The 26,888-nt window shown below is 43.7% G+C and overlaps 10 protein-coding genes across 10 annotated transcripts; 5 read left to right on the forward strand and 5 right to left on the reverse strand.

The window, feature by feature from the left end:
• Positions 1–559: 559 nt before the first annotated feature.
• On the forward strand, positions 560–2,716 carry FA14DRAFT_156911 (uncharacterized protein; the record flags this gene model as incomplete). Its single annotated transcript, XM_025497863.1, has 1 exon — positions 560–2,716. One exon carries the CDS (start codon positions 560–562, stop codon positions 2,714–2,716), a length of 2,157 nt encoding a protein of 718 aa, XP_025354546.1.
• Positions 2,717–3,845: 1,129 nt separating this feature from the next.
• FA14DRAFT_161705 (acetyl-CoA carboxylase) lies at positions 3,846–10,802 on the forward strand. Its single transcript, XM_025499246.1, has one exon. It carries the CDS (start codon positions 4,101–4,103, stop codon positions 10,737–10,739), a length of 6,639 nt encoding a protein of 2,212 aa, XP_025354547.1. The 5' UTR covers positions 3,846–4,100; the 3' UTR covers positions 10,740–10,802.
• Positions 10,803–11,181: 379 nt separating this feature from the next.
• On the forward strand, positions 11,182–13,330 carry FA14DRAFT_161706 (FAD/NAD(P)-binding domain-containing protein). Its single transcript, XM_025499247.1, has one exon. The coding sequence runs from the start codon at positions 11,304–11,306 to the stop codon at positions 13,167–13,169; it is 1,866 nt and encodes a 621-aa protein (XP_025354548.1). The 5' UTR covers positions 11,182–11,303; the 3' UTR covers positions 13,170–13,330.
• A 779-nt stretch (positions 13,331–14,109) lies between these two features.
• On the reverse strand, positions 14,110–16,089 carry FA14DRAFT_70526 (uncharacterized protein). Its single transcript, XM_025502735.1, has 3 exons — positions 15,928–16,089; positions 14,306–15,824; positions 14,110–14,237 (listed from the first exon to the last, which is right to left on the reverse strand). Exons 1-3 carry the CDS (start codon positions 15,980–15,982, stop codon positions 14,219–14,221), a joined length of 1,593 nt encoding a protein of 530 aa, XP_025354549.1. The 5' UTR covers positions 15,983–16,089; the 3' UTR covers positions 14,110–14,218.
• A 128-nt stretch (positions 16,090–16,217) lies between these two features.
• FA14DRAFT_109734 (ATP-NAD kinase) lies at positions 16,218–17,480 on the reverse strand (the record flags this gene model as incomplete). The annotated part of the gene is made up of 2 exons (XM_025495888.1): positions 16,218–16,415; positions 16,470–17,480. Coding segments are annotated over 2 exons (1,209 nt in total), but the record flags the coding sequence as incomplete, so codon positions are not given.
• Positions 17,481–17,934: 454 nt separating this feature from the next.
• Positions 17,935–18,907, forward strand: FA14DRAFT_70531 (uncharacterized protein). Its single transcript, XM_025502736.1, has one exon. The coding sequence runs from the start codon at positions 18,136–18,138 to the stop codon at positions 18,793–18,795; it is 660 nt and encodes a 219-aa protein (XP_025354551.1). The 5' UTR covers positions 17,935–18,135; the 3' UTR covers positions 18,796–18,907.
• A 20-nt stretch (positions 18,908–18,927) lies between these two features.
• On the reverse strand, positions 18,928–20,786 carry FA14DRAFT_161707 (asparaginyl-tRNA synthetase). The gene has a single exon (XM_025499248.1). It carries the CDS (start codon positions 20,460–20,462, stop codon positions 19,020–19,022), a length of 1,443 nt encoding a protein of 480 aa, XP_025354552.1. The 5' UTR covers positions 20,463–20,786; the 3' UTR covers positions 18,928–19,019.
• Positions 20,787–21,094: 308 nt separating this feature from the next.
• On the reverse strand, positions 21,095–23,707 carry FA14DRAFT_191324 (uncharacterized protein). Its single transcript, XM_025501855.1, has one exon. The coding sequence runs from the start codon at positions 23,306–23,308 to the stop codon at positions 21,374–21,376; it is 1,935 nt and encodes a 644-aa protein (XP_025354553.1). The 5' UTR covers positions 23,309–23,707; the 3' UTR covers positions 21,095–21,373.
• A 364-nt stretch (positions 23,708–24,071) lies between these two features.
• FA14DRAFT_161709 (uncharacterized protein) lies at positions 24,072–26,080 on the forward strand. Its single transcript, XM_025499249.1, has 6 exons — positions 24,072–24,179; positions 24,298–24,393; positions 24,461–24,754; positions 24,822–24,960; positions 25,142–25,325; positions 25,393–26,080. The coding sequence occupies exons 1-6, from the start codon at positions 24,165–24,167 to the stop codon at positions 25,952–25,954; spliced, it is 1,290 nt and encodes a 429-aa protein (XP_025354554.1). The 5' UTR covers positions 24,072–24,164; the 3' UTR covers positions 25,955–26,080.
• FA14DRAFT_161710 (uncharacterized protein) lies at positions 25,955–26,874 on the reverse strand. The gene has a single exon (XM_025499250.1). The coding sequence runs from the start codon at positions 26,758–26,760 to the stop codon at positions 26,275–26,277; it is 486 nt and encodes a 161-aa protein (XP_025354555.1). The 5' UTR covers positions 26,761–26,874; the 3' UTR covers positions 25,955–26,274.
• Between the last annotated feature and the right edge of the window lie 14 nt (positions 26,875–26,888).

The raw sequence follows: 26,888 nt of genomic DNA on the forward strand, positions 1-26,888 counted from the left end.
TCAGTGATGGCGGACAGGGCTGCTTTCTTACCATCAGACACAGGCCGCTCACAGGGAAGGAAATACGGGTAAAGACAAACTATCCTCTTTTGCTCTAGGGGTCAGGAGATCTTTTCCCACTCTTTCTCAAGAAGCGTCATTCGCTCGTGAAACAGAGCACTGAGAACAACACGGGGCAACAGACAATATTGAACTTTGTTCGTCAAAATGGTGTAAGGCTTTGCTGGCAAACAATCCCCCGATGTTCACCATTCCTAAAACTGCGATAGAGCTGTATGAACTTGCACAAATAACGCTCAGGCCTTGCTTAAAGTGCACGCATACATCATTCAGGAATCGATAGCGGCCTGAGCGTTTTTCCAAGCAGCTCCACAGTGATCAAGGTTCTGAAAAGGTGTCAAGGTCCTAATCAAAGAAACGTAATCCATTTTGCACAGACTCCCTTCGTCGACGTACAAATAAGTCATTCGCAAAGAATACTCAAGTGCATACATCCTCTGTCAACCCACAACAACCGTTTTATGTGAAGCTTTCTTTCTCCCTACCAATTACCTCTAAAATGTCGTCAAGCATGATGAGTCTTCCAATAGGAAGGCCACCTCAAGATACTTCTGGTCCAGAAAAATCTGCCGTACGCAAGGCTGCCTCTTCGATGCTTTCTTTTTTGCTTGCAAGTCCACCATATCTGCCCAACGATATCAAATCAAAAGATGTAAATCGTCGTCACAATCTGCTTTCATTGTATGCGGATGATCCAGAAGACTATCTGGTAACAGATTGTTATCCATCACCCAAAGGACATACGCCATCAAGAGCAATTGAACTGTTACATCAACTAAGAGAAAAGGTGGAACAAATGGGTTCTTCGCATTATACAGACGAATCAAGTCCGTTGTTGACAAATGTACGTTTTCGAACTCCCGAATCTGAATGCATCTTGGCAGCAATTGATCTGGGTGAAGAAAAGGAAGAGACACTTTTGACTTTGATCATGCGTTTGGAGGGAGACCAAGAGGATTCAAAAGATTACAAGTTTGACAATCTTTTACCTTCCGATGTCGTTCCTGAAGGCTGGCATGAAAGTATTCAAAAAGCACAAGAATACCTTGAAAAAGGCAAAAAGAATCATCTGGAAGTGCAGAAAGCTAGATCATACAGCATTGTCACTACTACAAGCACAATCGGAACCGTTGATTCTGCTTATTCGACTGCTTCTGCCGGTCATCGTTCTGAAGGCGATGAGGATACTTCTGAACGTGATGAATCACTCGACAATGATGTCTCATTTGATGATAATTTTGTAAGGAAGGGCTTACCTCAAACCGGAATCAACAGTGATATCCACTCTCCTGGCACCCATGACAAAGAGGCGATCAGGCCGTGGCCACAAAAAACAGATACGGAAAACGAAAAAGGTCCTGCTGAGTACTACACCGATCCTAAAGACTTCTGGGCGGGCACTGGAGATGATAACGAGGATCAAGACGGAGATGGAGATAATGACGATTCTGAACATGAAGAATCGGAAGAGGATCGTCAACGTCGTGAACAAGAAGAGGAAGAACGCTATTGGGCCCGGTACGATAATCAAGATTCTGGACAAAATAATCAGACGGGTAATTCAAACCATCATGATGAAGAACAACAAAAAGCAGATATGCTGGCCGGTCTAGTTCAGAACTTTGACGACTTTGGTCTGAAAACCCGTAATGCTGATGGATTTGAGCGCTCACAAGAGGAAGAAGAAGAAAATCATGAACAATCCGAACAACGACAATCGATTGATTCAGACCAAAATGCAATGTTGATCAATAGCACTGATACACGATACGGTGAAGATTTGGATGAAGAACGTCCGATCAGACCTAAGTTCAACAAGAGCAATAGCTTTGTTGCCAGTCAATTAGAAGGCAGTGATCAGGGTCAATGGAACGAGGAAGAAGAACTTCAATCAGACCAATCAGAAAGAGGTTCGAACAATGATCATGATACGGTGACTGGACATCGAGGAAGAAATCGAAGCAATCCATCACAATTTGATGAAGCTGGCGGCGAACAAGAAATCAACCAAGAAGACGCTTTGATGCATATGCATGGCGGTCAACATTCTGAGATGGAGATGGAGCCTGAATTCATGGACGAAGGCGATCCGCAAGAAATGGATGATAGCATTCAACCTTTAGGGGGTTATCGTGACCGTAACAGTAATATCTTCTCTCCGCCTTCACCTTCATTGCATCCTAGTGATACATTTTTGGCAGATAATGCTTCAGATGCTTCAATGAGCGTGATGAGAAGTACGATTCAAGAAAGACAAAAGCCAAGAAGTTCGATGTTGTTCCAATTAAGATCATCCAAGAATAACAATATGGGAGGAGGTAATAAGAGAAACGGCAAAGAATCGACAGCTATGAGAATCGAAAAGATGCGAAATTATCGACCAACACGGGAAGCCACAATCACAACACAACAAGCCCACAATGAATCCGTTCGAATCGGTCAACGACAAAGAGATTATGCCGTTCGAATTAAGAAACGTAATGAATCAATCAAAATGATCATCAAAGGAGCATGGAAGTTAATGGACGATCGATCTTCCGGTAATAATTCCGATGATTCAAACGGTGATGTTGGATTGGAAATGATGAACGAGAATGATTTCTTACGTTTAGCACGTGAAGCCGTACGTGAATGTGTTGAAGAGCGACGAGGTTAAGGGATTTGTTTATTTCTGCCAGTGTATTGTACATATTCTATTTTTAATGATATTTCGTCTTGTTCATTTGACAGTTGTTCATCAAGACCATCCTATAGGAATAGATCGTGATCAACCCATGACACTTCACGTGAGAAGGTGTTGTTCTTTTTGGGAATGTTAGTGAGGTACTCAAGGTTGGCCCGAGATCGGAGTTGATTTGCGGAGTAAACTTTAGTGTGTATAGTAACGCGTACAGTCGGGCAGGCCGCACTCCAGCGAGAAGCGCGTTATTTCATTGTTGGGGTTCTTGCAACTGGCCCAAAGCGCGGCCCAGGGCTGAAGTCGGTGCATGTATGCGTTCTTCTTTTGTGAGCGTATGGGGCTCACTGTCAAATGAATAGATGTGCTAATGAATGATCATTGTGATAAGAAAGGTCAAATATAATGTACTTAAATTTTATTTTTATTGCGATCCCGAATGAATGATTAAACTCTTATCCTTTACGGCATTGTCCTTGAATTTAATTGTAGCTTAAAATTTTGGCTAGTGTATTGATAGAGAAGAAGAAAAAGGCTATTATTGTGCACTAGAGTGGTACGGCGTATATGCACTTGCTGCAAGGCTTGCAGATTTGTGTGCCTAATTCATTATTCTGTCTTCGAAATGATCAACGAGCTTCCGTGTCACTAATAGGTGGTAATCCTAAAGAAATATCAAGATTTAATCGAAGGTACTTATAACAATGAATGAGAATTATGGCATGAATCACCATTTACTCTTGTATTGACGGAATACAAATCCGGGTAAGGAACGGAAGACGGTAAAGGAAGTCGGCTGACCTGCCCAGTGTACGCGTTAGTTGGCGCCAGGAAGGTTAAAGTAAGAAAAAAAAGCTGGGGTGCTTGCTTGGTTTGTCTGTCTTCTCGCTCAAAATAAAAATGCACGGACACTCCACAAGTCCCAAAGTTTGGTTGGGTGAATTTTATTTTTTTTGGAATGCATGTTCAATTGGGTAAAATTTAAACAATTATACTGCTCCCATGCTTCAAACTTTTGGGAAAACATGTGCAACTACTAACTGTAGGTCACCAAATACAACAACACTTTTTTGTTTGTATTCTATCCGAAGCGAAATTCATTTGGAATAATTGTACAAACGGCATATGGGGTAAAGAAGGTTACCGATTAAACTTTGGACGTTTCATTCATTCAATCGTTATCATCTTTCTTCCATCATCCCTTTGGTTATTGGTCATCAGAGGATCACATATCTTCCCTCATCAACATCAATTCTTGACCTTTGCCATATTATTATCCTCATCTTTTCCTTATCATCAAATTTGTCTTTTATGTCCCTTTGAGTAGTGCAACTCTCAGTCTACTACAAGACATTTGCACAATATGACTACTACACCTCCCACCACAATGGTGAGCCATAAAAAGGTTCAACACTTCATTGGTGGTAACTCTCTGGACACAGCCGCCTCAAGCAGCGTAGCAGATTTCGTTCGTCGCAATGGAGGTCATACAGTGATCACACGTATCCTTCTGTGTACAAACGGTATCGCTGCCGTCAAAGAGATTCGTTCAATCCGGAAATGGTCTTACGAAACATTTGGAAATGAACGTGCAATCACATTCGTTGCAATGGCAACACCAGAAGATCTCAAGGTCAACGCAGAATACGTTCGTTTGGCAGACGAATGGGTAGAAGTGCCCGGTGGAACAAATAACAACAATTTCGCAAATGTGGACTTGATTGTCGATATTGCAGAACGAACTGGCGTACATGCCGTTTGGGCAGGTTGGGGTCACGCATCAGAAAACCCACGTTTGCCAGAACAATTACGTGCCTCAAAGCAAAAGATTGTTTTCATTGGACCTCCAGGATCTGCTATGCGTTCTTTGGGTGACAAAATTTCTTCCACAATTGTCGCTCAACACGCAGATGTACCATGTATGCCATGGTCCGGTACCGGTGTCAAAGATACAATCATGAGCGACGAAGGATTCTTGACCGTCTCTGACGAAGTATACCAAAAAGCATGCATTCACACATCCGAAGAAGGTCTTGAACGTGCACAAACAATCGGATTCCCTGTCATGATCAAAGCAAGTGAAGGTGGTGGTGGTAAAGGTATCCGTATGTGCGGAAATGCAGAAGATTTCCGTCAACTATATAACGCTGTCCTTGGTGAAGTTCCTGGATCTCCAGTCTTTGTCATGAAATTGGCCGGAAAAGCAAGACATTTGGAAGTTCAATTGATGGCAGATCAATACGGTAATGCAATCAGTATTTTCGGTCGTGATTGTTCCGTTCAACGTCGTCATCAAAAGATCATTGAAGAAGCACCAATCACAATCGCACCTGAAGATGCTCGTGAAGCTATGGAAAAGGCAGCAGTCAGATTGGCAAAACTTGTCGGTTATGTATCCGCAGGTACAGTCGAATGGCTCTACTCGCCCGAATCAGGCGAATACCATTTCCTCGAACTAAATCCACGTTTGCAAGTGGAGCATCCTACCACAGAAATGGTCTCTGGTGTCAATATTCCTGCTGCTCAATTGCAAGTTGCAATGGGTTTGCCATTGTACTGCATCCGTGATATTCGTACTTTGTACGGAATGGACCCCAAAGGAACAGAGCCAATCGATTTCGACTTCAAAGACCCAGCAAGTTTGCAAACTCAACGCAAGCCTCAACCCAAAGGCCATGTCATTGCTTGTCGTATCACTTCAGAGAATCCAGAAACAGGTTTCAAGCCTGGAATGGGTGCTTTGACCGATTTGAATTTCCGTTCTTCCACATCCACTTGGGGATACTTCTCAGTCAGTCAATCAGGAGCACTGCACGAGTTTGCTGATTCACAATTCGGTCACGTTTTCGCCTATGGATTGTCTCGTGAGGAGGCTCGTCAAAACATGGTCGTCTCTCTCAAAGAATTGAACATTCGTGGTGATTTCCGAACAATTGTTGAATACTTGATCATGTTGTTGGAGAAGCCTGCTTTCGAATCTAACCAAATCTCTACCGCATGGCTTGATGGATTGATCAAAGATCGTGTCTCAAGTGACAAGCCTCCATTGGAAGTTGCTGTATTGTGTGGTGCGGTCGTGAAAGCACACTTGAGATGGCAAGAATGCGAAGCTCTTTACATGAGCATTCTACACAAAGGTCAAGTTCCACCTCGTGATACTCTTCGAACCACATTCAGTGACATTACCTTCACCATGGACGGTGTCAAATTCACAGTAACATGTTCTCGCTCATCTGCAGCTGGTTGGACAATCTACCTCAACGGTGGAAGACATCAAGTTGCAACACGCTCATTGAGTGATGGTGGAATGTTGATCAGTATTTCCGGACGTTCTCACCCTACCTACTGGCGTGAAGAAGGTGGCGGTTCTTCGTTGCGTCTCATGGTTGACAGCAAGACCGCCCTTTTGGAAGACGAAACTGATCCTTCACAAATCCGCAGTCCATCTCCCGGAAAATTGGTCAGTTTGTTGGTTTCTTCTGGATCTCACGTCACTGCCGGTCAACCTATTGCTGAGTTGGAAGTGATGAAGATGTACATGCCTTTGACAAGTCAAGAGAGCGGTATTGTAAACTTCCTCATGTCTCCAGGTACACCAGTCAATGCAGGTGATATTTTGGCAATTCTTTCGCTTGATGATCCATCCAAGGTTCAACGCGCAAAGCCATTCGATCGTCAACTGCCTGACTCTGGGTCGCCAGTCATCATTGGTTCCAAATCTCATCAAAGATTCGCATACGTCTTGTCCGTCTTGAGCGATATCTTGGACGGTTTCGATCAAAGCGTGTTAATGCAAGCTTGCCTCAATGAGTTATTGGACCTATTGCACAACGTTGAATTGCCATACGGTGAAGCCTTGCACGTTCTCTCTTCCTTGTCTGGACGTATTCCTTCTCGCTTGGAAGAATTGATCCGCACTTCCATTGATTCCAGTCACGGAAAGGGTTTGGAATTCCCAGCAGCCCGTTTACGCAAAGTCACTGACAACTACATCCGTGATAGCGCTGATAAGGCTATTCAAGGTCAAGTGCAAACCACTGTTGCGCCTTTGATGCACATCTTTGATGAATACGCACCTGGTTTGCGTCAACACGGAGCCAACGTTTTGGCAGGTCTTTTGCAACGTTATGCCGACGTTGAAGGTCAATTCTCTGGAGAAGCTGATGTGGTTTTGAAACTTCGTCAAGAGGCAGACAGCTTAGACAAAGTTGTTGCTTTACAACTTTCACATAACGGTGTCTTGTTGAAGAATGCGTTAGTGATTTCGCTTTTGGACAAGGTGGTAAAGCAAGCTGCAATCTGGGTTCGTGGTACTGCTGATTCAAAGATCAGTCGTGCATTGAACGGTTTGGCTGCTTTGGAGGGTAAATCTACCGCTCCAGTTGCATTGAAAGCTCGCGAAGTATCTCTCGCTCGTGATTTGCCAAGCTTGGACGATCGTAAATTGCAAATGGAATCCATTCTCAAGACGTCCATTATGTCATCATCCTATGGTGGCGATCGTGAATATCATGAACCTGATTTCAACACTCTTCGCGAGCTCAGTGACAGTCAATACACTGTGTATGACGTCTTGCACACCTTCTTTGGCGCTTCACAACCTCATTTGGCCTACGCCGCATTGGTTACATACGTCTTGCGCGCTTACCGTGCCTATGAAATCGTGGACTTTGAATACGCAACAGAAGATTACGATGACGAAGAACGTGCTGTTCTCACATGGCAATTCCAAGTCTTGCCCGCCGGAAGACCTCAAACCGAGAGACAAGTATCTGAAAGTGATTTGGCTACCATGAAAGCAGCTTCAGATGCCAATGCATTCGGTCACAGTACCAACGGTCATGGTATCAACGGTGGTGCTGCTGCTGAGCTAAGACAGGGTACAATGACCAGCTGTGCCACTTTCGATGATTTGAACGAAGTGATCCCAAGAACATTGCGTTACTTCAAATCTAGATTGAACGCACCAACAAATGTTCTCAACATTGCTGTGACAAATGAAGCAAAGACAACTGATGTTGAAGCTCGTGCATTATTCATCAAAGCTGCCAACACATTTGCATCCGAATTCGACGCTGCTTGCATTAGTCGTGTTACTTTCTTGCATTGTCAACCAGGTGTTTACCCTTGGTTCACCACATTGCGAAGAAGTCAAGATGGTGGTCAATGGGCCGAAGAGAAGTTCATTCGTAACATCGAGCCTGCTCTTGCCTATCAATTGGAGTTGGAACGTATGACTACAAACTTCGATGTGACACCAGTTCCAATCTCTTCTTCAACAATCCACTTGTACTTTGCACGTGGTATTGCGAACCCAGCCGACACCCGTTTCTTTGTTCGCTCTCTCGTTCGACCCGGTCGTATTGATACAGCTAACCAAGCTGAGTACATTATTTCCGCTTCTGATCGTATCGTGAACGATATCTTGAACGTTTTGGAAGTTGCAATGGGTCAAGCAGAATACCGCAACGCAGATGCTTCTCACATCTTTATGTCTTTCATCTACCAATTGGAGATCACCATTGAAGATGTTCAAAGAGCATTGGCAGGTTTCATTGACCGTCACGGTTTACGTCTCTTCCGTTTGCGTGTTACCGCTGCTGAGATTCGTTTGATCGTTCGCGGAAAGGATGGTGAACGTATGCCAATGCGTGCCTTCATCACCAATGAGACTGGTTTGGTTGTTCGTTATGAAGCATACCAAGAACTTCCAGGCGAAGATGGAGAAATTCTCTTGTCCAACATTGCCGGTCCATCTGCACCCGCTCCTTTGCACATGCAACCTGCCAACCAACCATACTCAACAAAGGTTGCCTTGCAATCACGTCGTTCCAGAGCACACGCATTGCAAACCACATTCGCGTATGACTTCATTGATGTTTTACGTCAATCTTTGCGTGCCAAGTGGAAGCGTACATCGTTGAAGCATCCTTCTGACCCAATCAAATCTCATTTCGAATTGGTCTTGGATGACAATCAACAATTGCGACAAGTGCAACGTGCTCCAGGAATGAACAAGATTGGTATGGTTGCTTGGTTGATCGAAGTTCTCACACCTGAATATCCTAATGGTCGTCCCTTGATCATCATTGCAAACGATGTTACCATTCAAGCTGGTTCATTCGGACCTGCTGAAGATGCATTCTTTGCAGCTGCATCTCGCATGGCACGTCAATTGGGCATCCCACGTTTGTACGTTTCAGCAAACTCTGGTGCAAGAATTGGTTTGGCAACAGAAGTGATGGATCTTTTCAAGGTCAAATTCGTCGATGATGATGCAGTGAAAGGATTCGAGTACCTATACTTGGACAATGAAGGTCTTGAACAATTGAACAGAACCGCACCTGACAGCGTTCGTACACAGAAGAAGACCAACGGAGACGGAAGTGTTCATCACGTTTTGACAGACATCATTGGTGCATCTCAAGATGGTTTGGGTGTCGAATGTCTCTCTGGATCTGGTTTGATTGCCGGTGAAACGAGTAGAGCAAAGGAAGAAATCTTTACTGCAACAATCGTTACCGGTAGAAGTGTAGGTATCGGTGCTTACTTGGCCCGTCTTGGTGAACGTGTGATTCAAGTGGAAGGATCACCAATGATCTTGACCGGATACCAAGCATTGAACAAGCTCTTGGGTCGGGAAGTGTACACAAGTAACTTGCAATTGGGTGGTCCCCAAATCATGTACCGGAACGGTGTTTCTCACATCACCGTCAAGGATGATTTGTCTGCCATGACATCGTTTGTGAAATGGTTGTCCTTCGTTCCTTCAAAGAAATCTTTGGATTTGCCTCGCTTCTTACCAACAGTCGGTGCCGATACTTGGGATCGTTCGGTTGACTATGTTCCACCAACTGGAGCATACGACCCACGCTTCTTGATCGAAGGTCAAACAGACGCTGAAACCAACAAACACATCTCTGGTTTGTTCGACAATGGATCCTTCCAAGAAACTCTTGCTGGATGGGCAACTTCTGTTGTCGTTGGTCGTGCACGTTTGGGTGGTATCCCAATCGGTATTATTGCAGTCGAAACACGTACTTTGGAACGTGTTGTTCCAGCTGATCCTGCCAACCCAAATTCGCAAGAACAAAGAATTATGGAAGCCGGTCAGGTCTGGTACCCTAACTCAGCCTACAAGACTGCACAAGCCATCTTGGACTTCAACCGTGAAGGTTTGCCATTGATGATTTTGGCAAACTGGCGTGGTTTCTCTGGTGGTCAAGAAGATATGTTCCAACAAGTTCTCAAGTACGGTTCAATGATTGTTGATGGATTGGTGCAATACAAGCAACCTGTCTTTGTTTACTTGCCACCAAAAGCTGAATTACGTGGTGGAGCTTGGGTTGTTGTTGACAGGACAATCAATGACAACGGATTGATGGAAATGTACGCTGATCCTACAAGTCGTGGTGGTGTTTTGGAACCTGAAGGTATTGTCAGTGTCAAATACCGTCAAGACAAGCAACGCGAAACGATGAACAGATTGGATCAAGAATACGCCAAACTTTCCGCTCAAGCTAAATCTGCCAACGCAAGCAACGAAGCACGCAAAGCATTGGCTCAACGTGAAAAGCAAATTGCACCAATCTTCTCAGCAGTTGCTACAGCATACGCTGATTTGCACGACAAGACTGGAAGAATGACTGCAGTTGGCGTTATTCGCGAAGCTGTTCCGTGGAAAGAAGCTCGTAGATACTTCTACCAACGATTGAACCGTAAATTGTTGGAAGAAGGATGTTTGAAGACATTACGATCCGCAAGCTCGATCTACTCATCTGATACCCAACTTGCGCGAAATGCCCTGGAAGATGCATTGGGCGTTGGATTGGATGATGTTGACGATGCAACGATGATCAAAACATTGGAAGATGCAAATGGTAAATTTGCACAACGATTCAATGGTCTCGTCAAGCAAGCGAAATCACAAGAAGTGATCAGGTTGGCATCTACTTTGGATGCTGACACTCGTCGTGCCCTTTTGGCCAGCTTACAAGTCTGAGAAGGGTACGTTTTTCTCTTTTATTTTCATTCTGTTGTACATAGCATTTTCTTTTCTTCCTTCTGGTTCCTATTTTCACCAAGAGAGACCTTATTCCTGTAGACATCACGTCCAATGAAAAGCTTTTCACTTTAACATCCAATCGAAAGTTGTGTTTCTTTTGCGAAGCAAGTTGATTATACACACGCACTAAATTATGAAGGATGGATGTTTTACTCAAAATATATAAAGGTTCTACTTTCGTTTTAATCCATACTGAACCATTTTCTATATTTGGACCTAATCTTACTGCCCAGGCATGGAGAAAGAATCTTTAATTTTTGTAAATGCCTGAAGCGCTTTCCTTCCTAATACAATTATGCGTATTATGCGTTTTGAGCTTAAAATGACGTGCTTGAGATAAGCCAAGGGCGGTCTGTTAACGGGTTCATGAGGGTACGTGCTCTATTGCATACTGCATATGTCCGACCAACAGGAAGAAAGCAAGAGAAACACTTCACACGAGCATGCCTTGAAGCCACCATCTGCTTTTGGCAGTGAGGCAAACACAATAATCAAGACAAGATGGTACAGCAACTCAAGCCTCCATTTGTTCAGAATCCAAGACCAAAGAAGATCTTGATCATTGGTGGTGGTATTGCAGGTCTTGCCGCTCTTAGAGCTTTGGTTGAAGAAGGTGGTGTAGATCTTACCCAGGCAAACGATGCACCATTTGAGCGTGTGGAGCTAATCGAGAGAAGGGATAATATTGGCGGAGTATGGTATCTGGATGATAAATGTGTCGAATTCGAAAAATCACATGAAAAGGGAACAGCAAATGACATTTGGCCGATTGTTGCTCCTTCATCTTCATCCTCAAAACCTTACTGGCCAAGTCCTGCTTATCCTGCTTTACGTGGAAATGTATTACCCAAGTTCCTGTCTCTTTCTGGAACGCAACCTTTCCCACCACCACAGAGCTCTGAAGAGGCTCTAAGAGAAGCAGGAAAGCAAATACAAGAAGGAAAAGTTGCCGCAGATCCATTCCCAACGTTGGCAGAGACTTATGCATATCTACAACGAATTGCGAAGCCTCTGAAACCTCACATTCGCTGTAATACAGAATGCATAGGCGTTTGGGAGTTACCTCATCCAGAAGATGCATCGAAGAACGTTTGGGCAGTCCGAACTCGTGATTGGCAAAGAGGGGGTCAGGAAAGAACGGAATATTGGGATGCAGTCATCATCACTGTTGGTTGGACTGATAAGCCGCTCTATCCTAGAATTGACGGTATGGCTGAAGCACGTAAGGCAGGTTTCATCGAACATTGCAAATGGTATCGTGGACCTGAGCCATACGGAGAGGAAGAACGAATCGTAGTGGTGGGTAATGGAAATTCAGGCAACGATGTTTGTGCTCAATTGGCCGCTCGTCGTACGCTCGGAAAGCATGAGCCTGTCATTCGAGTTTGCAGACATAAGGCATGGTTCTTTTATGTTTCTTTACCTGACCCGTTGATTCGGGATGCTCCTGCAATGCAAAAACTCGTCGTTCGCGAGCAGGATGGAAAGAGTAAATTGGACATTCATTTAATAGATGGAGAAGTGATCAAAGATGTCGATCGAGTCATTTTGGCAGTTGGATATGAAATCGGCAAATTTCCCTTTGTAAACGTATTGGATAGAGAACTCACACAGCGAGAAGCTCAAATGCTGCCTAATCTCCGAGGAGGTGATCCAGATGATCAATGGTTGCCGACCAACGACTCTGACGCGCCTTGGAGATCCATATCTGACGCACCAAGAGGAACCTCATTCGATGAAGATGGCAATAATCCTCCTCGTGTTAGTGGATTGTTTTGGCAAATCATGCATGAACGTGCATCAACCCTGGCCCTCGTAAACTTAACAGTGACGTCTATTCCGTTCTGGACCAGTGATTTCCAAAGCCATCTGATTCGCGCTATCTGGGATGGATCATACAAATTGCCTCCCACAATTGAAGGTCGAAGAGATTATGAGAATAAGAGGATAGCACTCATTCGTAAACTGCATCAAGAAAAAGCGGAGAACGAGAGGAAAGCCTTGGAAATATGGGAGAAGCGAAAAGCAGAATTAGCACAACAAAAAGAGGGCGAGAAATACGAGGCACCAGATCATATTTATTTGCTACCATATCATGTTCTAGGAACGATGGTGGGCGATTACCTTCCCTTCCTTCGTCAAATGGCAATCGAAGCAAAACCACAATGGGCCAAAAAGCTTCCAATGTTTGAGGAAAGTCATGATTTACACTTTGGCATGTATGACCAAAAACGTGAATCTCTTTTAGCAAAACGTGCAATCATTCAAGCTCAAGAGGCATCAGAACAAGAATTACAACAAAATGTTCAATCAAATGGCACGAACAGCTTCTCACAAAGTCAACGCAAATTGGACGTTACTGTCTAGTCAAATATTCCCACATTGCTTTCAACAGCTTCGAAGTGCCGCCACTTGGTTAGCCTAGTGACTGGTCTTCATATATCATGTATTGTACACTTGTTTAAAAATAGAGATAGAAATTGCTTTTTATACAACTTTGCAATCTCCTCAAGGGAAGCTGTCGTGGATATTATTTGCTTAAGCGAAGATGATGATTGACATGCTTGGTCATCTGTTTCAAACGCTCACAAAAGATATTATTGGATATGATGGTATTGAAAGGTGACATATAGATGTCTAATTATACATGTATGAGTTGATGATGAGTCATGGAAGAACTTTATACGTTTTGCTGTCAGGAGAGAAGGTGAGTAGACACTTTTATTCCCATACCACAGGATCGACTTACCGTTTCCATTCTTTCTTTACCTTTATACAACAATTCTTGGCTCTTTTGCCCTTACCTGAGGGTATCTGAAAGTCTCTCTATAGACCTCAATTTTTGTACACTTGATCGAATGGGAGTCTTGTTGTCCGAAATGAGGCTTTATGCCAAGTCTTGATTACGGTTTCTTGTTCATATGCTTCAGAAGAGTAAGTCTGACTAAGCGTCATCCTTCTCGGGCTCTTCATATCGTGCCCTCTTGTTGTCATCTTCGTTGTGTTCCAAAGCATCGATTCCTTCTCCGTTGAGATCCTCTGTTGAATAATCGAGCTCATCTTCGAATTGACGCTTTTGACCGTGTGTGCCAGTCTGAGGTTCAAATTCCTCTTCATATACTTCTTCTTGCACATCTTTTGCCTCTTCCCCGTCATCACCGTAAGTCTCTTCTTGGTCCTCTTCTTCATAATCCTCATAGACTTCTTCAACGCCTCTCAATTCTTCTGTGCCCTCCTCTTCGTTTTCGTCTGCTTTTTCATCATAAATCTCATCGGCTGGCTCGTACTCAGCATCAGCTTGATTGTCGAGCTCCTCGCCGTCTCCACTCAAAGTGGTGGCAGTATCTCGGCCGGCAATTTCTTCATTGCCTTCCGCTTCTTCTGTGAATTGTTCATTCTGCGTTTCTTCTTTCGCATCAGCTTCCAATTCGGTCTCTTCAGGAGCATGAGCAAATTCAGCATTTTCTGCGGGTGCTACTTGTATGGAGAACAGGTGAACTTGCCTTGGATGATCTTCTTCATCTTGCTTAGCATCCTCGTCACCTTCTAGTCGATTCTGTACTTCTCCGCCTCCTTCATAAGACTCGACATACTGTTCTTCGTCATTCTCTTGATCGTTTGTGACTGTCGCAAATGTTTCTTCTTCCTCTTGATCACCTTCTTCCTCTCCCGCCTCTTTTCCGTCACTTTCCTTTTCGATGGGGAGCTCGACCGCGACTTCTGCTTTCAATGGGCTTGTGGCATCGCCATGTCCCTTTTGGACATTTGCATCACCCGCTGAGGACTCAACTGGCTGCTCTCCTTTTCCTTCCTCGACACTTTCAATGCCCGTCTTCTGCTCAATCAAAAGCGAGACTTGGTTGGCCAAATCGTTATATCGACTGATGAATCTTTGCGATTCTGAAACGCTGATGTGCATGCTAGACGTATACCCTAAGCCTGAATGTAACCTCTGAATATCATCCAAAGTAACTTCACGGATATAGATATCATCTTCACGTGCAATCATGTCTAGATCATGAAACGTCAAACAAAGTTCGGTTCCTTCATCCAAGAAATCTCCCAAAGCTTCTCGAATGCGCAATGCTTCGAAGAGAGATTCTAATGGATCACTGAATACCTTTGCCTCAACTGGAAGCACGGGTGCTTGAACCCGCTCTTGGTTCACTGAGACGAATGTTGAGGTTTCTTCATCTGGGTATAGAACAAAGTCCTGACCATCAAACGTGATCCGTATTGGATTTGGCTGGACAGGCGGATGTTGTTCTGCGTCTGCCTGTGTATTTTGTTCAACAACTGCCAAAGTTGATGAGATATGTTCCTCTTGACCTTCTCCTGCCACCTCATCCTGTACATGCGGTTGTACTTCTTCTATTTCTTTTTTGACAACAAGTGTTTCTCCGGTGCCATTGTCTACTGAGTTTTGTGTTATCTCTATCTTTTCTGTCACATTTTCATCTCCACCATTCGCGTTCTCGCTTAAATGCCCTTCCGTTGCATATTCATCGTTTGAATCCAGTGTGCCATGTTCAGGCGCCACTGTAGTCTCCTCTGTATTTTTCGCTATCTGCGCTGCTTCTGACTCTCCTGTCTGATCAGTAGCTGTTTTTGCGATATCATTTGGTTGTTCGACTTCAGCGACACCGTCGCCTGCCGGAAGTATATGTTCATTTTCTTCCTCTTCGTATACTGCATCTCCAATTGTTTCGTCTGGAAGGTCTACGCCGACAGAGTGTTGAATCTCCACGTCTGCAGGTATAGATGGATCTGCATAAGATGTACTTGCGAATGAAACATTCTCGTTCAATTTCCCATCATTACCATACTCTTCCATCACGACTTCATTTGAAACGGATGCAATTTCATCATCATTGAGAATCGTATCGGCGGCAATCAAATTTGATGATTCTTGATCGGCTTCTTCCATCATCATCATTGCATGATCATCGGCTGGACCATTGATGGTAGGAGCGTTGTAGTACTCTGACATCATATCGTCATCCATATTGATAGGTTCATTACCTGGCTGATCTACCGCAACGTCAATAAATGAAGCCATTGATTGCCACTTCTGTCTTGCCTCTCAAATTCGGTCACTGTCCCAATGCTTTTATCTTCTATTCACCTTGTCGTGATTTGATTCCTCTTTTCTCTGCAATGAAGCAGCAAGAACAATTCATATATCGATGCCTATTCGATGATCGTATGAGGGAAGAACGTTTGTCTGTATGCGACTGGAAGAATCATGATTACGCCCACATACACTTCGAATACGCGTACGGTCTGTATACAAACACGTTGCCGCGTACAGCCTCAAAATTTACACCTTCTTGGAACATCACAGCCATGCTATTTTCAAGACACTACCGTATGAATTGCAATTTATGTTATACACTATTTACTTCCAGAATGATCTTCCATTTCTTCAAATGCACCATTGCCACCTAATAATCCTCTACCGGAAAAGCTTGCATTAAAGCGCAACAAAGTATTTATATCACCTACCCAATCATCCTCTCCACGTTCGGAATGTGAAAAATGGCAATCCTCGAAAGAATCACTAGATTCCGATTCGATCAATTGAGGTTCGTTATTGCTGGCACCTATTGAGCCCTTCTGCTTATTGCTGGATGATGATATCTTTTGCGAAAAAGATGCTCGGTTCACACATGGGATCGGATAAGGTGACATGCCAACTTGCAGATATTGTCCGGGTAATAGTGTTTGTGCATCTCTTCCATCTACGCTAATTTGAGCAGCCGTTCTTGATCGTTTAGAGACTTTTAATTGGATATTTGCATCGCTCGGCAAGAGAACCGTTCGAAAACTCAAGGATCTCGGACAGATTGGCGTTAGAACGAGTGATTGTACGGATGGATGAACGATCGGTCCTCCGGCCGAAAGTGAATATGCTGTTGATCCCGTTGGCGTTGCGATGATCAAACCATCAGAAATCGCTTGAGTCAAATGACGACCGTCCACAAAAGCGTCAATCATTGTCATATGCGGAGAACTTGCACGATGTAATGCAACTTCGTTCATTAAATGAACGTCGGTTCGACTTGTTCCCTTTCCTTCATCTTTCACTGGCGTACCATCCTTTTCGTGCATGGTTTGATGTAACCGCATTCGAAGCAGCAATGAACTTTTTGAATTTATCACATCCTCGAATGCGGTTTGGAATGCGTCTATATGGAAAGGCAAAAGGAAACCCAACGTTCCCATCGAAAAACTCAAAACGGGAGGAACGGCGGACCGATCGAACAAACTTGAGACGTGCAAGATCGTGCCATCTCCTCCCAAAGTGATGCATAAATCCACCTTATCCGCCAAAAGAGTATGGTCTTTCGGGTCTATGCAAACCAATCTGTCGGCAAGATCTGAAAATGCTTCAACTCCATCATCCTTTCCGCCTTCAATGATTAAGTTGATATCGGTATACTTTGCATGGAGGTATTGTATTATGTTTCGCATAGCTTCTGTTGTCTTCCTATCGTTCTGTTTCTTGATCAGAAGAATATTTCGAGGCGGTTGACACCATTCCAAAGAATGATTACCGCCAAAACTACTGCCTACTCTTGTTGTGATCTTATTTGATTCACGTGGTGCTTTGACTTTCGATAGTCTTCCTAGAGGTCCTGTTCGTAATGATACCTTGTCTGGCAGTTCAGAAATGGATCTTCCAAAAGATGCTGCCTGAAGACGAGATGTAGATGCAAAAGCTCTACTTGATGATCTTGATAGATTGTTAAGATGATATGTTCGGCCATTGTTACTTGCTGTGTAGGATATAGTGAGATATGTTGAGGATCCTAGCCGGCTTGCAAGAGGACCAAAGATCCGAGTGCTACATCGTACCGGACATGTCATCTTGCTCTATGGGGTTGATAAGATGTGATCACATCCTCTTTGCCTGAGTCACAATAAGCTAAAAAAGATCTCCACTCCAACACTCAAGCCAAACACCGAAACCCGACACGACAACAAGCTTACACACAGGCGGTGAATTAAGTCAAACTTTATTCCGCTCACAAATGTGTTGGTTGAAATTCTCTTTCGCATTTTAAGCGCGTAGAGTTCTGAGAACTTATACTGAGTTTATGCATACGGGCGAGACCAACACTTTAAATGAGAAGTAACTCTTCTACACACTCCAATAAGCAGCAGAAGGGAAAACAAAGTACATACATTGCCTATTGTGACGCAAAGTTTAGATTTACTTTTTATTCTTTAAGTTTCTTTCCTTTTTCTCTCTCCAACACCATCAACGTTCAAGCCTGACCTTTCCCGATAAACTTCTCTTGTCACCTAACCGACCTCAAACGCTGCTACAATGATGCCAATGAACACCTCAAAGCTCAACGCAGCAGGTTTAACACCTGATCATTCACTCGTCCTACCCGAAAGAGAAACAAATGTGGACGAAGTAGCAATCTTGGAAGCATTGACAGAATTATATTGTGGAAAAATTCAATCAAACACTCTAAGTGTATTTTCACCACATGTTGTTTTCACAATGCCAAATGGAGATGTGGTTGTTGGACCAAATGCGATCGAAAAGAAGTTTAACAGTAACAACAACCAGATCAAGGTTCAACAAAGACTGTTACGTACTCCTGAATCATTGCCTGCCCGTACGATGTGCATCGATCAATTGATCAACGTTACAGAACAAGAAGGAAACCCAGCAAACAGTATTCGCAATTTAATCGTGATCAAACGAAGAGCAACAGACGGTTTAATCACAAGCATTACCGAAGAAGAAGGTCATCGAAGAGCAACTGCTCCTTTAGCAGCCCGTGCGGCATCGGGAAATAACTTTTATTCACCAACGGATAATATGCTTTCTCCTTGTACGTCAAAACTTAATTTGGCAAAAAAGAAACATCATTTTAAAGGTAAACCAACAACTTTGTTCGCTTCTACTTTGGCAAACAGTAGTCCAAAAGTATCATCAAAAGAAAATCAAGCTTTAGCCGATTCTTCTTTTTGAGAAGCTTGTTCGCTTTTGGTTTCCTTTTTCGTGCCTCTTTTCTCTTATTGCATCTTTGTATATCATCTTTCATTTTCTCTCCCCATCATTCAATACAGCTTCAGGCAGATAACTTTCGCCTTCCACATTCATTGAGATAATCTAACAGTTATTAGAATCATTTACTGAATCATATTAATCATATTGAGTTCAACATAAAAACGTGCTTTTTTTATCAACACTATCTAAGGTGTACATCTATCGGTATAACGTGGGTAAAGTGAACAATCACGTACCGTCCATCTGTTCAAGATCCATGCCAAGAAACGTTCAACACCTAAACCATAACCACCATGTTCACATGTACCGTATTTACGTTGATCGGTGTACCAATAGTATGGCTTTGCATCAATACCTTCAGTTTCGTACGCTTTGAGCAATTCTTCTGCATCCCACATACGCATACTTCCACCAACAATCTCTCCCACTCCAGGCATCAAGCAATCCACACTTTCGGTAAATTCTTTGTCTTCTGGACAACGTTTCATGTAGAATGCTTTGATCTCTCGTGGGAAGCGAACCAAGAAGATTGGAACGTTGAGTGCATCTGTCATCTTACGTTCAGCAGCTTCGGCGATATCATCTCCAACAACATGGTCCTTTCCTTCATCTGTCTTGATATCGTTTTCGTTGAGCCATTTGATCGCATCGCGATAATCCATGCGCATGAAAGGTCTTTTGGGTACCTGGAAGCCAGGGTTCAATTGTTTGAGAAGTGCACTTGCTGCTGGATCTGCCATCACTCTATCGATCGTACCACAGATCAATTGTTCTAAATGTTCCAATAGCTCTTCAAATGAAACGAATCCAAGTTCGGCTTCCAAATGGGTATATTCACTCAAATGACGACGGGTATGACTCTTTTCGGCACGGAAACTTTCTTGAACACAGAAAACGTCTCCTAAACTTGGCAAACACGTTTCCAAGTATAATTGACTACTTTGTGTTAGGTAAGCTTCTTGTCCGTAATAATCAAATTTGAACAAAGTAGATCCACCTTCGACTTGTGTTTGAACCATGCATGGTGGTGTAACTTCAGTGATACGCATAGATTCATATTCTGCACGGAAAGCACGCATAACAGCAGCACGTACTTTGAGCACCGCAGACGCAGTCTCTCCACGAATGACCAAATGACGGAAATCAGCCAAAATGGAAGGATCAGCTCCTTCGGCAACCCTGTTGGTGAATGCTTCATCTCCTCCAGGTGCCTTTCCGACGCATCTCCACCAATCTGCCACCAATTCGTGGTTGTCTGGTGCTGATTTACCTTCGGGTAATGCTTTCAAAGTACCATAGATTTCCACAGTAGATTCCAAAGTGAGCGTGAGAGCGTCGTACGTCTGTGTCAACTTTCCGTTTAAAACGCATTGCATGTACCCGGTACCGTCTCGCAAGATGATGAAGATCAATCCCTTTTGACTACGTAATCTGTGCACCCAACCTTGTACGCGGATAGGTTGATCTCTTGTGTCCACGCCATGTGCAATCTTGATTCTCTTGAAATCTCCGGTAGGCTTTTCCAAAACGACGCTCTTGCTTTCTTCCAATCGTTTTTCATCACTTCCAGCTGATTCTTGTTGTTTTGCCGTTTGTTCTTCTTGTTTCTTTTTCTTCTTTAATGCCATATCGTACAACTTTTTTGCCTTTTTCACTCCGCTTGCAGAGATTGGCGCATAACCATCTGCATCTGCTGCGGCGTCTTTTGGTACATCTTCTTCACCGGCTTTTGTTGATTGTGGTGCACGTTTTACTAAAATTGAAGCCTCTTGTCCTTTTGCAAGCCAAGCACCTACGACAGAAGCAAAAGGTGATTCTTTTGTTCCTTTTCCCGTTTCATCATTTCCTTTGCCGCTTTCGTCTACGTAAAATGTAGAACCGCTGCCGGTTGATTGACCCGCTGTTTCTTTTGATTGTGAGATGTGCAACGCTTCGGCTGCGTGATGCAATACGTTGGCCATGATTAGATGGTATGGTATACGCTGTTTGCGTATTTGTGTAGGGATGATATGATGGAGATAAGCGAGCCAGAATTGATATCCGCAAGAAGAATTGGTTTGAGTTGGCGTACAGTATGACTCTTTTTAGCGTGCGTTTTTGTTTTTTGTACGGGCTCTGCTTCCAGCACTTCGCTGCGCCCACGTACCGCAAATAGACTAAAAGAGATGCTCGGCAGCCCAAATTAACTTCTTCTCTTCTAATGTATATAACGCTCAAGCCTATACACTGAAGGAACTCGCACTCATTTATAAGATAATTTGATCCAATTCATGATCATATGGAAAAGAATACAGGACATTGAATGGCGCTACCCAAACGTACTCGAGCAAACAAAGTGTACGTGGTGCGCAATAGCCCAAGTTGGAAAGATAAAGTCCGTGCAATAAAGAATGTGAAAATAGAAAGCAAATATCGAGCAGAGAATTAAAAGCAAAGCTCCATAAACGATGAGAAATTGAGGTGAGAAAGATTGAAAAAGAAAATCTTGATACCATATCAATAAAGTAAAAGTTCCAGCTTTGTACTTTAGTAGAGACGATTACCAAACACCTCCATAAGCAGCTTCGTCCTCTACCACGCTACTCACTCCACTCACAGGACGCTGTTCGTTATTCTGATGAACAGCGAGATGTGGATTTGGCAACAAGTTGCGCACTTGCAATGGTTGCGAAGGAGGACTTGGTGAGTCAGAGTGTTGGTAGTTGTCGAATTGATCCTGGTTGTATTGTTGTGTTTGATGAATGTGTTGTTGATTTGGTTGCATGCTTCCGTTCGAAAGGAAATCTTGACTAGGATGAGGTGAAGGTGCAAGTATCTGTCTGTTTGGAGATTGAACTCGGCCGTCATTTTCACGGTCATCCGCCATAGCATAAGTTTGCTGAACGTTGGGAAGATCAGGTGTACCACTTCGTCCTTCTGCGGTACCAGGTCTACCGGCCGTGTCATGATAGTCATACGATCTGAACTCATTGCTTTCTGGGACAGAGTACATTTGACCTGCGCTCTTTTGCGTGGATCCGTCAGATCCTGTCCGAGCTAAATCAGCATAGCCTTGAGGTGCATCGACAAAGTTGTCTTGTGGAGATGAACGGGATGCGCTGAATTGACGGTCCAAATATCCGTACGGGTTATTGATGTTATTATCAAAGTTTGATCTTCCAACGCCTGCCATACTGTAAGGATCTGATCCTCCAAATGCCATTGGAGGCAATTGTGGTGAGGGGTCAACACCATTTGGATTGAATACAGAGCCGATCATGGGCACAGGAGGTACATCACCACCAGGGCCTGATCGAGCAGCAGGAGCATTCATATGGTTTTGGAACATAGTTGGAGGACGAGGGCCGCCAGATTCGTTACGAGCGTTGAAAGCAGCTCCCACGCCTGCTCCAGCAGCAGCGTACTCCATTTCATCATTGAAAGGGCTCATATTGTCGCGATGATTGAATTCAGACATTTCAGGATTGGGATCAATATCATCGAAAGTGTCGGGCAACATTGCACTTTGACGACGGAAATCACCGCTGTCAAATGGATTGTTTTGGTATGGATCATCTTTCTTTGAGAACTTCTTGATCAAGAAACCTACGAGAGCAACCAAGACAGCAATACCCGCTAAGGCACCAGCAACGATACCGATGATCAAGCCAGCTCCTGGTCCACTGCTGGGAGTATCGGATGGGCTTACACTTGCACTTGCTGCTGCATTGTTCAGAGTTGGCGAGGCAGCAGTAGGTGTGACGTAGGCAACAGAAGTTGATGGTGTCATGGGAGTTGTTGATGTGGATGATGAAGATGTAGATGTTATAGTCGGTGTTGAACTGCTCGAGGTACTAGTGGGAGAGGAAGAAGTTGAACTCGTTGAAGAATGGCGAAGCTCGGATTCTAGACTTTTGATGATTCCCTTGCTTTCTTTAGCAGCAGAGGAGCTGGAACTTGAACTAGAAGATGAGCTGCTGTTCTCGCCATCTGCACCTGTGCCTGTACCTGTACCTGAATCTGAATCTGAACCTGAACCTGAACCATATCTATTACCGGATCTATCACCAGAATTGGTTCCTGTACCGGTGTTGGTACCAGTGTTGGTTCCTGTACCGGTGTTGGTACCAGTGTTGCCTCCTCCCGTGGTGCCTCCACCGGCATTGCCTCCGCCAACGGTACCGCTACCTCCTCCTCTGCTGCTACCGCTATCCCCACTACCTCGCTGAGATCCATTACTTGAATTCTCTCCTGAGCTACCTGATGGTGAATCACCGTTATCACCACCACCACCACTATCGCCGCCGCCAAGAAGTCCGCCAAGACGACGTTCCAAACGTCCGTCTTCAGCGTGTCTTTCTACGAATTCTCTGATCTCTTTTACAGGATCTTTGCGAACGAGAGAGTATGGTCTTGCGCGCGCCTGCAATTCGGCGTCCATTCTGTGATGACGGCGTTCAGTACGCTTGTGATCTTGGGAGAATGATTGTGTCATTTTGTCGATTGCTGTTGTGTTTTGCTGAATAGTCGAATATGTGCTGAGATTGGTCTTCGAATATGGTATTTTTGAAAACGTTGAATTCAATGTAATACAAAAATGTTTTGAGTGAAACGAAAAGTTGTAAAGTAACGAATGTGATCCTCAAACCGTGTGTCGAGCGAGATTGTTGAACGGATATTATCTGCTGGATCGTAGAATGGAAGAGGTCGAATGTCGATATACACCCTGAAAATTATTTCCGTGAGAGGATTGATAAACAGAGTTGAATGAAATGAAAAAAGAGACTTGATATTCTTCTTGCTGATGGCTACCTGGCCAGAAAGAAGGGTGAAAGAAAGTGGGTTGAGAAAGGGGTCGATTTTCGTCTTGAGAGAGTGTGTATGTGGATGTAGGATAAGAGAGAGTTAATATTTTGAAGGGAGGAGATTGGATCTTTTCTTTCCTCTGCCGGGGATCTAAAGATTAGGCTCCGGAGCAGTGTAAGTAGTCCGAGTCGGACTGCAATTTTAGCGTGCGCGCCGGCCTGGTGTCAGTATTAATAGACACGCGCGCGTTTTGAATGTTTTCTTTTTAGTAAACAAAAGAAAAAAAAGTCAGATTTGATTATTCATTCAAGCGCCGCTTACTGACTCTGACTGACTGATTGATCTATTAGTCTTACTGATAATTGTACGCGGTCAATTTGGGCAACCGTCATCATCATCGAGAAACAACGCCAGTAAACGCCAAATCAGCCTTGACCTTGCTGAACAGGGCGCAAAGATCGAAAAGAGAAAGTGTAGGGAGGGGTATACAAACATCAAGCAAGGTCAGTGGAGAAAGGCAGAGTAAACTCAGTTCCACCATCACAATGACAGCATTACAGGTAAGCATTGGAGGGAAGATGTAAGGGAAAATCAATTCCCTTACTTACACACAAAACTACTGCATCCATGTATCTCATCACATACTTTGCTCTTCATCTCTTTTTACAATGCAAACAGACTTTTCAGAAAACTCTCACCGATATTGTTTCGAGCGATAAGTTGTCTTCGTCTCGCGTGGAGCGTATACGGAATGAGGCATCAGAAAACTTTGACGTAAGTTGAACGTACAGGTGATATGAAAAGAGGCTCACATGCTAACTATCGCGGTACAATCACACAGCATGCGGATGATATGGCCAGCGTAATCGTAAAGGTACACGACTCAGCAAAGGCGAAAACCAAAATTTCATCTCTGTATCTATTTGATGCAATGGCAAGATGTGCACAAGAAGTCATACGGCGGAAAGCATCAGGATTCAAATACAAGGATGCTAGACCACCAAAAGGTAGCTCTTCTGCTGCTGGGACAAAGGAAGCTATGGTAGATGCTGCAAATGCATTCCTCGGTGCATGTGCGAAGATTGTAGAAGAAATCGTTCTTTCTACCGCTCAAAGCGTTCGACCGGACCAAAGAGTGAGTTTACGAGAAAGATTGTAGGGATGTACACATTTGCTGACTATTCGAACTGAACTCTTGACAGGAAAAGGTCGCCAAAGTTGTCGATATATGGATCAAGGCAAACACGTTCGACACGGGCATGCTCGAAAGAATACGGTCCAAAGCACTTCGAGGTGAGGGGGCAAGTCATGCCTCTTTCCGATCACAGGAAGATGAAAAAGGTTATTATCGATTAATGATGCATCACCTAAACACATTATGTGCTGTATATGCTGTGGAAAAGATCAATTTACTGAAATTATATCAATCATCTGCATCCCTCCTTTTTCTCCCTCTTCATGCACGTTTGATCTTTTGTGTCTTTTTTTGATGATATGCGCATTCGATCATGATGCTTAATAGGCAATTCGATGGGAAGTCCATACGGAATGTTGATGAATGAAGATGAAAATACCAACAACAGCAGGACAACCAAATCACCACCCGCGCCAGCTGGAATACCAGCCAACTTGCTGGCAATGCTGGGCAATTCAGGAGCAAAAGCGGTCACGACGGAAGCTGCAAAAGGTGCATCAGCCGATCAAGGGTGAGTAAAGTGATTAATAGCAAGAGTCTATGCGGCCCACTAATCTTGACAATACCTTCTTCCTTAGACAACAAGCCAATACCGGTGCTCCGGCTGCAGGGACCAGTCTTGATCCCAATCAACTTGCTATGCTTCGTCGAGTTGCTGCCCAACAGGAACAGGAGCAGCAACAACAACAGCAACGAAAAAGCTCATGGCAAAGACCAGGTTCGGAGGACCGCAGAGTCCGTCAAGGTAGTAGAGAGACATCTCTACCACCTCGATCGGAACCCGCAAAACAGTATCAGCAAAATAAACAAAGTTTCCGAGGAGAGACGATCAATGAGAATGAATCAACATCGAACACAAATGCAAACTTTTGGGTTGATAAAAGTGTAGGAGATTTGTCCAACTTTGATCTTTCTTCTTTTGATCCGACAAAATCGGAAAATTGGTTAAAAGTTGCACAGCAATGGTATAACACATATGAATATTGTCCAAGTAATCAAGAGCTTTTGGTTGGGATTATGTCTGTTATGCAATCACAAATGTATATGCAATCGCAAATGATGGGAGGTGGCAATGATGGATTTGAAGCAAATGATGGAATGCAAGCTGAAATGCAGCATACATCTGCAGGATGGAATTAGCAAAAGGGAATTCGCTCATAGTGACGTCGATGATCTGGTTCGTTTTATGTACTCTCTTACAAGCAAAAAAATACTAATTTGTACATTATCTGGTTTCATGCACAAAAAAACAGTGATCAATCTTGCGTTCCATTGTTCTTTTGCGTTTAATCTCTTGAGCGGCCTGCGGGTTAGCACAATATGATATCGAATCCTAATGGTACAATTTATAGAGATGAAGTATAGCTACAAGTTGAATGAGGATTATATCCTACATACGACGCCGAACATGAATCGGTCATGAACACAAAAATGTACATCTTCTTAAAATATAATTTTCTTCAGCCTTCCTGTTTGATAGGTGGTATTTCCACTTGCATGTCATCCGTATCTTGAGGAGCTGTTATTTGTACATCGATCATCCCTTTGTCATTCTCTGAAGCGTCTCCCACCACTTCCTGTTCTTGATCAAATTTACCTGCCCAAGCTGCAATCATTTCATGTGTAACCTGATGTTCCCAACCATCTGTTCCAACAATCTGTCTAAAGGCAGAACTTTGACATAATGCACGACCAAAAGTGAGAGCCATAGGAAATCGAATGAAACGAACGTATTGTGGTGCACTCCAAGTTTTGATCAAATGTGCAAGATAACGAATAAATGTAGCATCGTTCAGTATACCTTGCGTATAGAGATTGGTCAGATAGGCAGGAGATGCGAGTGAAGAGAGTAATTCTAGCTCTATGGTGAATTTGTGTTGATTTAAATGACGATAATATCCTGCCGGTGTTGGCTGTACATCATCGGTCGTCGTCGTCGTTGCCATTCCGCCTCCTCAATGGACCTTGATGGTAGCCAGGATGCAAGAACAACACTTTGCATCGACGCACGAAGCACGTAGATTTCATTAAATGAATCTTACTGTAGTCCGATTATCGAAAGTCGCCTATTTTA

The sequence above is a fragment of the Meira miltonrushii genome (assembly GCF_003144205.1).
Source record: "Meira miltonrushii strain MCA 3882 unplaced genomic scaffold FA14scaffold_3, whole genome shotgun sequence".
Taxonomy (NCBI): domain Eukaryota; kingdom Fungi; phylum Basidiomycota; class Exobasidiomycetes; order Exobasidiales; family Brachybasidiaceae; genus Meira; species Meira miltonrushii.

Coding starts and splice junctions, on each gene's coding strand:
- FA14DRAFT_161710 (XM_025499250.1), bottom strand. CDS start 26,760: ATGGCAACGACGACGACGACCGATGATGTACAGCCAACACCGGCAGGA.
- FA14DRAFT_161706 (XM_025499247.1), top strand. CDS start 11,304: ATGGTACAGCAACTCAAGCCTCCATTTGTTCAGAATCCAAGACCAAAG.
- FA14DRAFT_161709 (XM_025499249.1), top strand. Junction 24,961..25,141: donor ATCACAGGAAGATGAAAAAG/GTTATTATCGAT, acceptor GATGCTTAATAG/GCAATTCGATGGGAAGTCCA. Junction 25,326..25,392: donor GGTGCATCAGCCGATCAAGG/GTGAGTAAAGTG, acceptor CTTCTTCCTTAG/ACAACAAGCCAATACCGGTG.
- FA14DRAFT_161707 (XM_025499248.1), bottom strand. CDS start 20,462: ATGGCATTAAAGAAGAAAAAGAAACAAGAAGAACAAACGGCAAAACAA.
- FA14DRAFT_191324 (XM_025501855.1), bottom strand. CDS start 23,308: ATGACACAATCATTCTCCCAAGATCACAAGCGTACTGAACGCCGTCAT.
- FA14DRAFT_70526 (XM_025502735.1), bottom strand. CDS start 15,982: ATGAATTGTTCTTGCTGCTTCATTGCAGAGAAAAGAGGAATCAAATCA. Junction 15,825..15,927: donor AGGAATCAAATCACGACAAG/GTGAATAGAAGA, acceptor TAGATCAGCCAG/GTAATGAACCTATCAATATG.
- FA14DRAFT_161705 (XM_025499246.1), top strand. CDS start 4,101: ATGACTACTACACCTCCCACCACAATGGTGAGCCATAAAAAGGTTCAA.
- FA14DRAFT_70531 (XM_025502736.1), top strand. CDS start 18,136: ATGATGCCAATGAACACCTCAAAGCTCAACGCAGCAGGTTTAACACCT.